This window comes from Hydra vulgaris, chromosome 04, assembly GCF_038396675.1.
Source record: "Hydra vulgaris chromosome 04, alternate assembly HydraT2T_AEP".
Classification (NCBI taxonomy): Eukaryota; Metazoa; Cnidaria; class Hydrozoa; order Anthoathecata; family Hydridae; genus Hydra; species Hydra vulgaris.
In genome coordinates, this window is record NC_088923.1 from 9952501 (window position 1) to 9967500 (window position 15000).

At 24.1% G+C, this 15000-nt stretch overlaps 1 protein-coding gene across 3 annotated transcripts in view; it reads right to left on the reverse strand.

The window, feature by feature from the left end:
• LOC101236545 (transmembrane and coiled-coil domains protein 2) overlaps nt 1-15000 on the reverse strand; it is a 51455-nt gene that overhangs the window by 36365 nt on the left and 90 nt on the right. For 2 of the 3 annotated variants that reach the window (XM_065795393.1, XM_065795394.1), the window contains exons 1-9: nt 14993-15000; nt 14809-14913; nt 14181-14242; nt 10073-10125; nt 9802-9889; nt 9539-9598; nt 8545-8629; nt 8346-8421; nt 6624-6717 (exon numbers count right to left, since the gene is read on the reverse strand). The exon at nt 14993-15000 is cut by the window's right edge and continues 90 nt beyond it. In XM_065795393.1, the coding sequence (XP_065651465.1) occupies nt 6624-6717; nt 8346-8421; nt 8545-8629; nt 9539-9598; nt 9802-9889; nt 10073-10125; nt 14181-14242; nt 14809-14913; nt 14993-15000 (631 nt within the window). Of the gene's footprint in view, nt 1-6623; nt 6718-8345; nt 8422-8544; nt 8630-9538; nt 9599-9801; nt 9890-10072; nt 10126-10298; nt 10436-14180; nt 14243-14808; nt 14914-14992 lie in introns of those variants that run through there. The other variant, XM_065795395.1, reaches the window with a different exon arrangement.

Genomic DNA, 15000 nt, shown 5'->3' on the forward strand with positions numbered 1-15000 from the left:
GTTGTGACCACAGGTAGCCTCTTCAACTGTAGTGGCTTTTTCAGCCTTGGGAGGTGAATAACAAAATAACAAATAAAAATCGAAATCTATAAAAATTTTCAAATAAAAATTGTGATAATGTATTTCTAAATAATGTTTCAAATATTAGTAAACTCTGATAGCTGTTATTGTTGGTTATAATCTATAATATGATTGCTACAGAAATGTTTAATGTCGTTTCATTAGTTACTAGGCTTAAAAAGAGCGCATTCTCAATATGCACCCGGTCGTTGGAGTAAGATCTCTTAAGCAAGTTAAAACTTTTTAACTTTAGGAATTTAATTATTATTTATTAGCTTAGAAATATTACATAAGAATCATATTGAGATAAATAATTATCACTAAGATCATATTATAATTGAAGTATAAAAAATAGTTATATATAACATTTTTATTAGATATAAAGTAGAAAGGATCACTCCTATTAATTTTTTAAATCGTTTACATTTTATTTGTTTTAGTTTTTCTTAAAGCTTTATTTTTTTTTTAGCAGTTTTATTTTTATTTTTTTATTTTTTTGAAGGAAAATATATAGATGAGGACTAACTATTTTTTATGCAACAAAAAAGTTATACTAATGCTATTTCCATAAAACTGGTTATTGCTACTTTGAAATTTCTGTGATGCTATTAATTATTTTTGTTCTTTTTTAGAAAATTTAGAAAAATAAATTAAAATTTTGTGCCAACACTGACATGGCATGTCACATGTTATTGTGTGTAAAGGTTAAATTTTGTTACGAGGGAGAAAAAAAATGAAAGTAAAGAGTATTGTTTGTATATATATATTTTGCTTACTTTAAATCTTTTTAAATTTTCTCGCGCTATTTTTAAAATTTTTGTTTGCACATATTTATTGTTTACATATATGTTTTTTTGATAAGTATGTGTATGCGGTAATATGTGCTCTATAGTTGTTTTATCAATGTGTTTTTATAATAATGTAAAGTGTTTTTTTATTGTTTGTGTATGTGTTAATATGTGTTATATAATTGTTTTAAATGTGTTTAAATGTGTATATAAGGTATATATTTATTGTGTTTATAGTTGGTACATATGTTTATATTATGTTATTTCCATGTTTTCAAAGTGCCGTGACTTGGTAAACATGTAGACCAAGATTTGTCAACCTTGCCAGCTAAGTGATGTACTTATAACATAGGGTTACACAACAGTATTTAGTGTCAAACTGTTACTGCTCTAGGTCTAGGTGTTTTCAAGCCTTTATTATTAATTATTCTAAAAATACATAATAATGTATTTTAATAACATTTTGCGTAATGTTGTTACTTATGTTCTGTTATATATGAATGTTATGTTACTTAAGTTATGTTATATGCATATTATCTTAACTTATGGTGTGAGCTATTGCTGTGTGTTGTTGCTGTGATGTTGTTTTTTTGTTAACTTTTGAGTTGGTAGACATTTGGCTTACCTTCACGTTAGTGTCTATTGTTAAAAATAATAAATATGTAATTTTATTATTAAAAATCACTGCTTTTAATCAATCACTAAAAATTATTTGGCTATATATAAAAATTGTTTTATCTCAATTTGATCTTTTGTCTTTAGCGCTGTTTACTGTTAACTTTGTTCCAGCATAAATTATTTTGTAAAAGCTAACATGAAATAATAATATTTTACAACTACTACTCTAGTAAATCATAACAGCTTTTCTCTATAAGGTACATTGATTTTCATTTTTTGTATGTAATGTTTTTCTTATTTATTTACTTATTCGTTACATTTTTTATTTTAGATTTATTAGATGATGTATTTATGTGTTATAGAAGAACCAAATATTGTAAAGTTTTGTGAGTTTTTTAAAAACATTTACTAATATTTTTAAAGAAATAATATTGAAGTTTGCAAAAAAGGTTTACAACTTTTTTTTTTTTTTTAATTTTTCTGTTAGCAGTATGTTTATTATTAGAATTGAATGTTTTTAATAATTTTTTTTATTATTATTCGCTAAGTTAATTTTTTTTCAAATATCTCTTAGCTGATATATATTTTTTTAAAGTCATAAGATTATTGTATAATTTATTTTAAATGAAAGTTTGTTATATATAAAAATTATTTGTGTGTGCTATTTAGAGTAGAAAAAAAATTATATAGGAAAGATCACAATCTTCAAGATTCGTTTAAGATTTTTTGTTACTACTTTCAATTAAAAGTGAAGTTTAAATGGATGGTATTAGGCTAGAAGCAGATTTATTAAAGGAAACTATGCAGATGGAAATGCCGATCTGAATTTTTAAAAAATATTGGAAATTATAATGCCTGTCTTTCTTTTTCTTCATTTAAAGCTAATGTAGTTCAACCCATGAATCATAGGCCGCCATCTTTTATAATATGTGGTCAAGTTTTTCATTGTATAGGTAATCTTAGGCCAAATCAAAATGTTTCGCCAACATATTGTCAACTATACATCTATGATCCACTTGCAGCAGTTAATTTTAGAATGCGACAACGTGGTAATGATCTTTGCTTAAATGATTTAATGTTTCTATTGAAAAATATTATTAGTGAAGAGAGCCCAATTGCTCCTGCATTTAAAAACATAGCTGAAGCGGAAGATGAAGAAATTTGCAGAGCAGCTATAGAAGGTCACTCAGTCTCAGTTGTAAAAATGCCTTTTCTTGAAGGGCAAGATTGATGTTGCTATAATCTACCTTCACATGGTGATGTTGCAGTTGTATTTGTTGGCGAAGATAGTACTCCACCTGCTTCCAGAGAAGTTGTTATTTACCCAAGAGGTCATCCTCTTAAAACTATATCAACTATGTCTGCCAACTTAGATCCTATGGTTTATTCTCTATTTTTTCCAAGGGGTGATGCTGGTTGGCATAATCGATTGGTTTACAACCCTGAACGTTGGGTTACATTGGTTAGAAATCATGTTACATTATCTCAGTATTACAATTATAGACTTTCAGTTAGACAATTAACCTAAACAGAGAAACGAGCAGTATTATGCCTTACACAAACATGTAAACAACCTTGGAAATGATCATAATATTAGACCAGGATGTGTTGTGGTTTTGACATCAACAATGTAGAATATCCTAGAGCTGTATTTAATGTAATTTGTTTAAATATAGCAGTTATAATAAAAAAATGTTTGTTCCAGGTTTTTTGCTTTTCTGTTTTTTAATTTTTAAGAACTAAGCAACTTAGCTAAGCAAGTTTTGTTTTATATTTTAGTGCAATTGGAAAGAGCTGAAAACTATTTTTTAGAGCGATTGGAAATAGGTGAAGTGATTTTTAGTTGCTTCAGGTCACTTTATTGTTATTTTTCATTATTATTAGAAGGTTTAATAATGATAAAAATTTTTAGACAGTAGAACTGGTACTGATTTTAGTAAGTTTGCTATATTTTTTTATTTTGTATTGGGTATGCTCTTTATATTTTTATATATTTCATGTATTTAACATAGAAAAACTGTTTGTAATTTGTTGACAAATAAGTTTATATACATAAATGTCCCTATACCTTAGTATATTTTATATTGTATATGAATATTTTCTCCTGGAAAATAATAATAATTAACATACTCTTAAATTCCTTTTTTTTTTTTATTACTTAAGAATAAAATATACTGACTGATATTGCTTCATATTTTACACTTTTAGATTGTGTATTGTAGTCTAGATTCTTTGTTAAATTACAATTTATATATAAACTTAAAAAAAGATATGGATTTCAATTATTCTAAAGTTAAAATATAGTCTTTGATTAGATCACAATTTGTAAGATTCTTTTACATTTATTTATTATTCAATTGTAACAATAGTAATATTATTGGTAGTATGTTTAAAGAATACAGTGAAATTGAAATGGCTAATAATAGGCGAAGAATTTATTTGAGTAAATTCTAATAGGCAAAAATAATTGTTGTCCAAATGAAAGAGATAGAGCTAGGCAAGACGAAATTAGTCATTGTTGAAATGTAAAAAATGTTGCTTGGCGAGCAGAAAACTTACTTGCCAGAATTCAGTGTTTGTTTGTTTGATTTTAAACACTTTAGAACAATACTAAGAATGAATTTTACCATTTATAGTAACAGTTGATAACAGTTTTAAATTAAAACGATTTTAAATTTTTTTATAAATTCAAACATAATTATGTTCTTTTTTTTTAGTTGCCTTTGTCATCACTTGATTAATTTGCTTATTGTTGAAACATGGTTTTAATTTTGTAAATTTAATGAAATGAAATTTACTCTATTAATCATTAGTCAACAGTTAGAGAGAAGCTGGAACTTTAAATAATAAAGGTAAAAATAATTTTGTTTACTGGTAACTTAATAAAACTAGTTTATATTATTTATTGTGTAACTTTTTTACTTTTTTTAATATGCTGCTTTGGAAACACTTTCTTTCACTCCCTCTCTCTCTTAGATGAGAGTTAAATGAGTATTAGTACAGGGAGCATCGATAAAACAAGTAATTACTGAGCTTTTACGTATTTCTTAATACCACAATTGATAATGACCATGTATATAAAATATTTTACGAGTTGCTTGCTATTTTATGATATAATTGTTTGAATTGTTTAACCATAGTTGTTCAATATTGTAATAAACAAAATCTTTTTAGTTCAAGTATTTTAGTTGATAAAATATCTTATTAATTTGTGGTGTTATTTGATCATATTTTTACGTTAAGTTGTCTAGCCTTTTTATAATCTTTTCTTTTATAATTATTTTGGAGAGACATAGTAATGTCTGTATTGATTACTAACAAATATCTTATGCTATGCGCTATTGTTTCTGTGTTTTATGTTGATAGAGCTGGGCTGTTATAGCTATTTTTTAAATTCTTTATATTTTTTGTTATATTATTATCCTAATTCTACTAACAATAAAATGCAAATGATACTTTTGTAATTAAAAATTGTAATTATTTTTCATTTCTTTTTTTAGGTGTTGGCAGGCTTTACTTGACTTTCTTTTTATGGTACCTGCTGTGTTTACAGATTTTAAAAAGAACTTAACTGATGTTAATGTAGTATTTTTGACGTTAAATATAAGCAATAATTTAATTACTAATTACCGGTATTACAGGTTGCTTACTGCTAGTAGTTAATAATAATAGTTGATAATAATTTAGTTAATAATAATCTAGTTAATAATATAATAGTTGTAATGTTAATGTTAGTTATAATAGTTCATAAAATTATAAATTATCTTTAAAAAAACCCAATAAAACCCAGATTGCCAGGGTTTTATTGGGTTTTTTTAGGCAGGTTTTATTGGGTTTTATTGGGCAGGTTTTTAATGCCAACCCTGGATACAAATGTCATTAGACAACTGTTAGCTTTATTTTATTCAAAATATTTAAAAAATCTCTAAAATTTGTTTTTGTAATCTAATAATTTATCCAGTTAAATAGTTAATACTTGGTATTTGTATAGTGCCCGCCTTCATAAACAAGAAGTTTTTGCTTTTTTTTTAACATCTTCACTTCCAACAAGGCTGCAAGCAACCACTAATTAAAGTTGGAAGTTACTGGAAGTGAAAAGATGAAGATTGTAGAGCAGGATAACGATTAATAGACGACTTAAAGGATTGCAAATTATATGAATCAGGAAAGCAAGTTGTAGGAAGCGAATTCCAAAGAACTGATGTTCGAGGAAAAAAACTAGATGAATAAGAGTTTTTGGAGCATTTAGAAACAGTCACAGAAAAAGGATGAGACTTAAATTAAATGATGAATAATGCAAGAATGAATTTTAGTAGATGGCACAAGAGACGCTTGCTCTTTAGAGCAGTGCCCATTATAGTATTTGTAGAAAAGAGAAAGAGAAGCAACACTACGACGATGTGATAATGGTTGAAGGACATTCCATACAAGTTCCAAGTTTCTCTGCGCATCAGCCTTGTTTATCAAGGTTTGCGTTTCGAAGTTATAAAATTGAGAGAGGGTTGTAATCACAATTAAATTATTTTTTTTTAAAGTGTGAGAGTTGCTCAACAGATTAAATACTAAGAATAATTTATTAATAAAAAATGCATAATCAACATAATCAAAACTGACACTGAATATGAAATTACTACACTTGTGTGTATTTGTAAACCAGTAACATTTTATCAATCTAGATATTTTTTCACACTACTGTGGAAGAAAAAATTAAAAAAGATGTGAATTTTGAATATATTTTTATTAGAAAATACGTACATATCATTTCTATAGAAATACTAATGCTATTTTGAAAATTAACAAAAATAACTTTAAAATATCAACCTAAGTGAAAGTTGAACATTGAAGCAAAAAGTTTGAGAGCAAATTTTTTCCTAATTCTTTTTTTTAAATACACAGCCTGGCTTCTATCTTTGCTATTCAAAATTGCAACAAATTTATAAATTTAAAACTTTTTAATCATTTAAACTTTATTAATAATTTTGTATTACTTTAAATGTATTCAAAAAATCTATAAATATATTTTTAAAAAAAAACTTACATATAACTTTATTTATAACTTTAATCACTATTAATACATTTAATTCATTTTATTTTTAAAATATAACTAAATTAGTATTATTATTTTACAAATAAATTTATTAAACAAAGTTTAATAACCTTTAACTGTGATTGAAATTTTTCTAACTTTTTTTGAAGCATATGAATACTGTTATTTGTCTTTTGATTGTTTCTTTCAAATACAACTCTCATTCTAAACACAATTTTCAAACACAAATATAACTCTTATTCTAAATGCAATTTTTAAACAAATTGAAAATTTATATAATTATAAACAAATAAGCAAAAATTAGAATGAGGTCTGGCTTTATAAAGACGATGTAGGCTGACATATCATTAAAGCAACAAGATTTATAATAACTAATGTAATGCATACTATTTTTGATATTCAACTGTAGTCAGTTGAATATCGATAGTTGAAGAATTTTTTGAAAATAAAATGCTAAAGTATTTTTTTGTTTAATAATGTTTTTTTATTCATTATGTTAACTTGTTAATTTAATTTTTTTTTTTTTTTTTTTTCGTTAACAAAATGAGTATAAAATTGAAAAAATGTCACAAACAAAACTGTCAAGACTATTACAGTTAATACTACAAATAATTTATTTATTTATTTTGTTTATCTGATGGTGGTGATGGTTTTTAGAGTTGACTTCCTAATAATTAATTTATGATAATTTTCAACAAAGCTTTATTTTAACATAACCTACAATACAAAAAAATAAATTTTTAATACCTCATGACAATAAAATGTTTATAGTTGTTTTTTTTTTTTTAAATGTATTTTTTAACTTTTTTTGTAATCACTATAATTTTAATAAAACTTTTGAAAACTAATTTTCAGCAACTTTTGAACTAAAAATCTACCATCAATTATCTTTGCAGATTTTATTGTCTTTTATTTGTTATCAGCAATAATATTTTTTAACAAAGAAAGTTATGGTGATGGAAATTCTTATAACAGAATTTAATAGCTTTAAATTATAGTAAAATATGGTATAACAAATAATGTTTGTTTAGTAACTGGTTTTTGCTGATTTTATTTATTTTCATCATAATATTTATAGTACAAATAACAGATGAGAAACAACACGCAAAAATTCTGCCATTACAAAAAAACAAGAAGCCGTTGTAAGATGTATAAAATATGTATTGAATAGGTATCGATTGTCAAAAAAAAAAAAATTATTTTACTTGCAAGGTCTTTACAACTGGTTTGGTAGTATTTTTTTATCTTCCATTGAAAAAAAAAATAAATAAATAAACCAGTAGTTTTAACTTTGACAACAATTTGATATATGCATATAATCGACTAAATTAATCCAGGAATATGTAACGATCATCCAGGAAATTGCAATGATCATCCAGGCATACATATAAAAATCTAACTAAGAAATTAGAAACAGAATAATCAGCTGACAATGCACAACATGTCATATACATTACCTGTAACTGTTACAACAAATATTACCAAAATAACAGAACTTATTCATCCTTGATTTTTTTATCTGACTATGTTGATTATTTTGATGAAAGTTAACTTAGTTGACAAGTTAAAATTACTTCATAAAGCCCTCAGAAAAAACTTAGTTGAACAGTTAAAATTTACTTCATGTAGCCCTTCATATATATTGATATCATTTTAACTTTTTACAGCAAACTAAAAAAACTGTAACTAAAATAAAATAAGTAACAAAATGTCAAAAATCTTGTCTAAAAATCAGATTAGTTCATTTTAAATCAACTCAAATTATAAATAAAATAAACAAAAAACAAAACAAAAACTTTTGAAAAGTAATATAACAGTTATAAATGACGTACTTTTGTGCAATATCTTTTGAAGATACTTCAGTTTGTATTGGATTGTCGCATGTTGATAAATACTCTTTAACATTTTCTTGTACATAAAAAGAAATTTGGAATATATAAATATTAATTGTTTTGGATTTAGTACTTCAAGAAATACTCAAGTATAAATAAAAAGGATTATCATTAAAATATAAAATGTTTAAAAAGTTACCATCTCTTGTAGCTTGCAACTGTACAAGTTCATCTTTTAATTTTTCAATTTTCTTGTGAAGTCGTTCTATTTCATGACTTGTAGACTAAAATATTGTACTATAACATTTTACAATAATTTTTTTATGAACTGTATAACAGTTCTTTTTCTGTATGGCCAACATTGTAAGATACAGAAATATATTTAAAGTAATTATTGCACAACTTTAATAGTTTATTCAATCAATTGAACATTTTAAAAAACTTTACAAATTTTTTATAGTGGGTAAAATTTAAAATTTTTCATCGTGTGTTGAAGGGCCTAAAAGTAAGCTAACCATTCCTATGTGTAGAGCATAAGGCTTTTTTATATATAAAGATAGTGTCAAAGTAAAAAAACTTGAAATGTTTCATAAGACATATATGATATATTTACAAAATGGCATTACATGACAAAAAATATAGCATATTTAAAAAAGGGCATTACGTGATGTACAAATATGAAATATTGAAAAAATGGCATTACAAAAATCCACAAACATAAAAAATCCAACAAATAATATGACAACAAAAAGTATAAAAAATTAAAATACTTTTAATTAATTTTGTGTGATTATGATACAAACTTATGAAAAACATAGTATTAACATGCAAATCCATCTTTATGGTGCGTTAAAACTGTAAGTAATATAATGTACTTATATACAATATAATATATCACAATAATACATCATTACTACATTATTATCGTAAGCAGTTATGTGAATCAATACAAATTGATGTCAGAAAATTTTTATTATGTAATGATCTAATTTACTACATTTAAACAGTTTTAAAAAAAGTATTATTTACAAAATTTTGCATCCCCAGAATACATCACTGCATAAAATTTTAATGCAGTACTTCACAAATTACCAAGAGCTTAGTATGCATAATGAAAATAAATGCAAATTTAAAATAAATATTATAATTAAAAAGTCTTTAATCCAAATAAAATAAAAAAATAAAATCAAAACCTCTGCTGCAGAGTGACCATCAACAACATCTTCATAACTATTCAAATCATCACAAATGATCTGAGAATTTAAAATTAAATTTCTAAAATTAACTTGCCGTTATTTTTATTAAAACTACCAAAAAATACTATAATCAGAAACAGCAAACTAAATTAATTTATAATTCCATTTTTTATCAAAATTATAGAAAAAGTATCTTGGCAAACAAGTAAAAAAAAGAAAAATGTAAACCAAAAAAAAAAAAAAAAAAACAATCCAACAACCTGGTCGTTAAATAAAAGGTTGTCTACAATGAGATCATTAGAATTACTTGAAACACTTTGCTTGTGTTCAAAACTTTGTTTTTGATTACTGTAAAAAAAGTAGAGAAAGAAGTAATTTGTATATAACTATATTATAAAATTTTATCACCCAACCTAATATAAATATATTATAAAATTTTATCACCCAACCTAATATAACTATATTATAAAATTTTATAACTTAAAAATGAATCATGTAACTTTGTTAAGGTTAAAAAAAAAAACTATTTACTTTTCAGAACCAAATAATTCAAAAGACTTTCCATTGATATCAGCACCATTAGTCTAAAAGTAACAAACACCATAACAAGCAGTAACAAACACCAAAATAGCAGTAACAAACACACTAAAAATCAGTAACAAACACCATAAAAAATAGTAACAAACACCCTATAAGCAGTAACAAACACTAAAGACAAAAATAAAAAATGTAATTTTAGCTAAAGAAAGCGACAAACCTTAAAATAAGAAAATGTATGGGATCTTGTAGTTTTCATCTCATATTTTTAAAAACCGTTTAAAAACTATTTGAATAATATTTTAATGTTAATTTAATTAGTGTAATTAAAAGTTTATTGAAGCCGAAATCAACCTTAACTCATGCAAGAAAAATAGTTTTCTATTTTAACCATGCAAATAAAAATCTTACTAGATAAAACATAATTTTTTATTTTTTATAACTTGGAGATGTGAAAGGTTTTTTAGTTATTAAAAGTTTTTGTTTTAAAAAGTTTTTAGTTAACCTTTTTTACTTTCTATAATAGTATAATGATAGATAAAGATTTTCTTAAAAAAGAGTCTTTTTTATGTTTAACCTTTCTATTAAAAAATTAATGAATATTCTTTTAGTTTCAAAACATAACAAAAATTATGTAATCACCATTCAGTTATCAAGTTAATACATATCACTTCATTATACATAATCCAAAAACATAAAAACAAACATTGAAAGCAAATACAATGATTGTGTTATCTTTTTAAAACTATCAACTGAAAATTTTTACAGATTAAAAAAATTATTAAATATTGAGTATATAAAAATAAAATCATGACAATAACTGTTATTACCTTAACTTAAAATTATACATATAAATAATAATAAATAAATATGTATCTTAAACAAATATCAAATAAATGTCAAGTATAAATAATTACTTTAAAAAATGTTGGAAAAAAAACAACCTAAACAAATACTTAGAGTTATTTGACATTTTTATTATTATATTATGATAATTATATTATAACATCATTCATTTTAAAAAATAATCTTAAATCAAATAAAATTATAGCAAGATTTTTCTAAAATAAAAAGTTTTAAATATAAACTAACATTTTGAAGAGGTACATGAAGTTTTTTTTTTTTACACATATTTCTGAATAAATAAATAAAAATTTCATTTTTTTAAAAAGCTTTACAGTTTCAAAATATCAAAAGTTTAAATAATTATTATGTATTAGTAAAAATTAATGCTAAAAAAATTATTAAAAACACTCCTTCTAAATGAACTTTTTAAATCATACTTTTCTGAATGCTCATTTATAATTTATGATAAAAAATTTTAATTTATTCATATATGTATATATATATAACTAGCTATACACATAGATTTTCAATGTAAAATAAAATTAAAAAAAACAAAAACTTGAGTTAACAGTTGGTGGGATTTCTTCAAGTCCACTCAAATAACAATGAAAAAGATAATTACAATATTTTGCATGTATTTTAGCATTGCATTTGTGTTGTTTGCAAGTTAAAATCAGAAATAAATTAAAAGCTAAAAAGTGCAAGAATTTTCAAAGCAGGAAACAGGAAATTTAACTTATAATGGCAGCCAAGTAAGTTATAATTAATAAATAAAAATAAAACAAAATTTTTTAACTGGAAGTGTGTAAAGTCAAAGGTTAAGGTACATAAATACACAAATTAATTTATGCTAACCTTTATAAATTTATGTCAACTATCATATTTAAAGTTAACTAATATTGCTTTATGTTAATTATTATTACTTTATGTTAATTATTATTATTTTATATAAATAACATTTATTATTTTATGTTAATTATTATCATTTTATAATAATAATTATTGCTTTATGTTAGTTATTATTTATATGCCAACATTTATTTTGTTTTTGATTTATGCAAACTTTTGCTATTTAAGATGTAAACTTGAAGCCAAGGCCTTTGAAACAAAATTAGAATTCCAGTGGCAGAAAATGTATGTTTGAAGGTCAAAAAAAAAGAAATGACATTCTGTCTAAAAAACGTTGTTTTTCAAAAATCTTGGTCAAGGTATACCCTTTTGCAACTTCCTGGGTCATTGGCTGAACTCCTGGTGTGTTTATTCAAAGCTGCAGCAGTGAACAAACACAACAAAGTTGTTGTTCCAGCTGGAACAACAACATTGGTGCAACTTTGAACAGCAACTTTTCTTATTGCCAAATTTTATTTCTATTTAATAACCTCTTCTTCCCTTTAAGATTAACAATAACCTTCAAGATTAACATCTCCTAAATTTTGCTTCATTAATGTAAAAGGTTTAAATCCTTATAAAAAATATAGATAGAAACAAACTAATTTTTTTAATGTTAGTTTTAAACTTTGTTAAACACAACACAAAAGAAAGATTTTAACTTTTTTCTATAACTTTGTGCAGACCACCTACTAAACACCATTATGTATCATTGTATTTATTGCCAAAGCAATCAAGTTAAGTGTGAATATGTCAACATCAATACACCATTCTCAACTAGATGGAACTCTAATTGCATGATGTTGGTGTCACTTTGATGATAGAAAGAGCTCTTATTCAGATAAGAAAAAAACCATGGTCACTAGAGGATGTGGTTCCAACCAAGTCAAGATTGCTAGTAACAGATTTTCAAAAAACATTTACATGGTCTTTCATTTTTTGTTAGAACTAAACTTTTAACCTTGACAGATATCTTACAAAATAGGGATAAGGACCTCAAAGTTAAAACTGATTTTGAAAATTATAATACAATATATAATACAAATATTATCATTATTTTAAAAATTTATTTTTTTTTAGCTAGCAAAAACCAGCTGTTGAAAGGAAACTAGATTCCTTCAATGACATCAGTATTGGTATGAGAAGCACACTTTGTGCTTCTCATACCAATGTATGAGAAGCACAAAGTGGATGTACTTGGTTGGTAGAATGGACACAAGGTTATCGCTACTAACTGAGCTGGCAAGATGAACAATTCTGATGTTGAAGAAATTTGATAGTTAAAATATAAGTGGTGATGTGATAGAAAATTAATGCAGTGAAACATTTTAACTAAGAGTGATTTTTTTTAAATTAAGAGTGATTTTTTTTTACAAATTTAATTTATTATTCGATAACTGTTTATATTTCTATAAAATAGACCATAGAAGATGCCAAATAGGTACAGTTTATAATGAATTATTAAGTATTGCAATAAAACTTAACTACTCATAAATAAATACATACAAAAAAAATGTTTTTTGACAAATGGCAAAAATTTCTCATACATTACCGACTTTTTTATTTAACTATACTTATTATGGAAATTTCTCAAATATTTTGAGTAACTACGTTACTCAAATATTTTGAGTAACGTAGTTACTCAAAATATTTGAGAAATTTCTTTAAATACCATGGATATTTTTTTCTATTTTTAAAGATTTGGAATAAAAAAAATTTCTTGTGTTGTTCCACACAACTTTTCTTGTATGCAAATGGCGGTTCCTACTAAACTATATCTTAACATCAAATAATATTTTTTTAATGGATCATCCTTAATATTCCCAATGATTGCAATTATATCTCATTTTTGTTATCATGAACTCATATATCATACTTCATCAAGAATAAATTTTTAAAAAATTGCTATCAAATAATATACTTATAAACCTAATTTATACTTTTATATACTTTCTTTAGAACTGATTTAAAGTTTACTAATCATTTCTCTATAAAAATTATCAATGAATATAATTGCGGTAGTGATAATTCAATAAACAAACTATGAAAAATAAAGTGAAATAAAAACAAATTGATAAATAAAAAGCATATTAGAAATACTAATGAAATAATAAGCAACTCGGAAACAAATAAGGAAACAAACAGCAAACAAAATTAACAAAATTTACCAATGCAACACATGAACTCACTAACACAAAAAAATAGAACAAATATAAAATAGAATAGTGCAAGTTTTGCAAAAAACATTAATGAGCAATTAAATAATTTGAGGCATTCACTTGTGCTACAGCAAATCTCAATACATAGTACTTAGCTTAGGATAACATTTGCATACACATTAAAATAAAAATATTATACAAGAAGTTACCTCTATCATTAAATCTGTGTTACTACGGCTTAATTTCAAAGCATGAAATTTTTTTTTGATACCTAAATTTTCGAAAATCAAACTTTACTTATTACATTAACTTTTAAAACATAAATCTATATAATAAAAAAGTAATATAAGCAAAGAAAACACACAGCTTATTTTTAGTTATTATTATAACAGGTAATGATATTTTTGAGTAATTAATAGTAATGTAGTATGAAAATTAATATTATTTAACACAATTCATTAAAAAGTTGGGCTTAAAATCTTTAATTCAGAAACTAATAGGTTTTTGAAGAAAAATTGAAGGAGTTATACTTTTATCTGTGGTATACTTTTAAATTGAAACTGAAGGAGGTATTGAATTGAAATTGAAGGAGGTATACTTATATCTGGGGTATACTTTTCATTTTAAAAAGGTCAGAGGTGTATTTTTAATTTTATTGATTTTCTTAATTTTATGAAGTTACTGCAGCTCAACAAAGCTAAACCTTTTTGATTTTTATGTATTTTTTATTTTAATTATACAAAAAAAAAAAAAGATATATAAAATGATATATTTCTAAATATGTCATTAAAGAAGTAATGCTCATTACAAAAAAAAATTTTTTTATAATCTTATCACCTTTAAGCTTTGAAGTTTGCAGCAGTATAACAGGAGGACGAGGTTTTAATGAATGACTATCTGCAACCAAGTCATCTAATGATGCTGACTTCAAAAACTTTTTTTCTAATTAAAAAAAAAAATTCACAACCATGATTTAAAATTTTTTTTAAAAAAGAAGAAAAAAAAAATTATAATAAAATACCTTTTTTG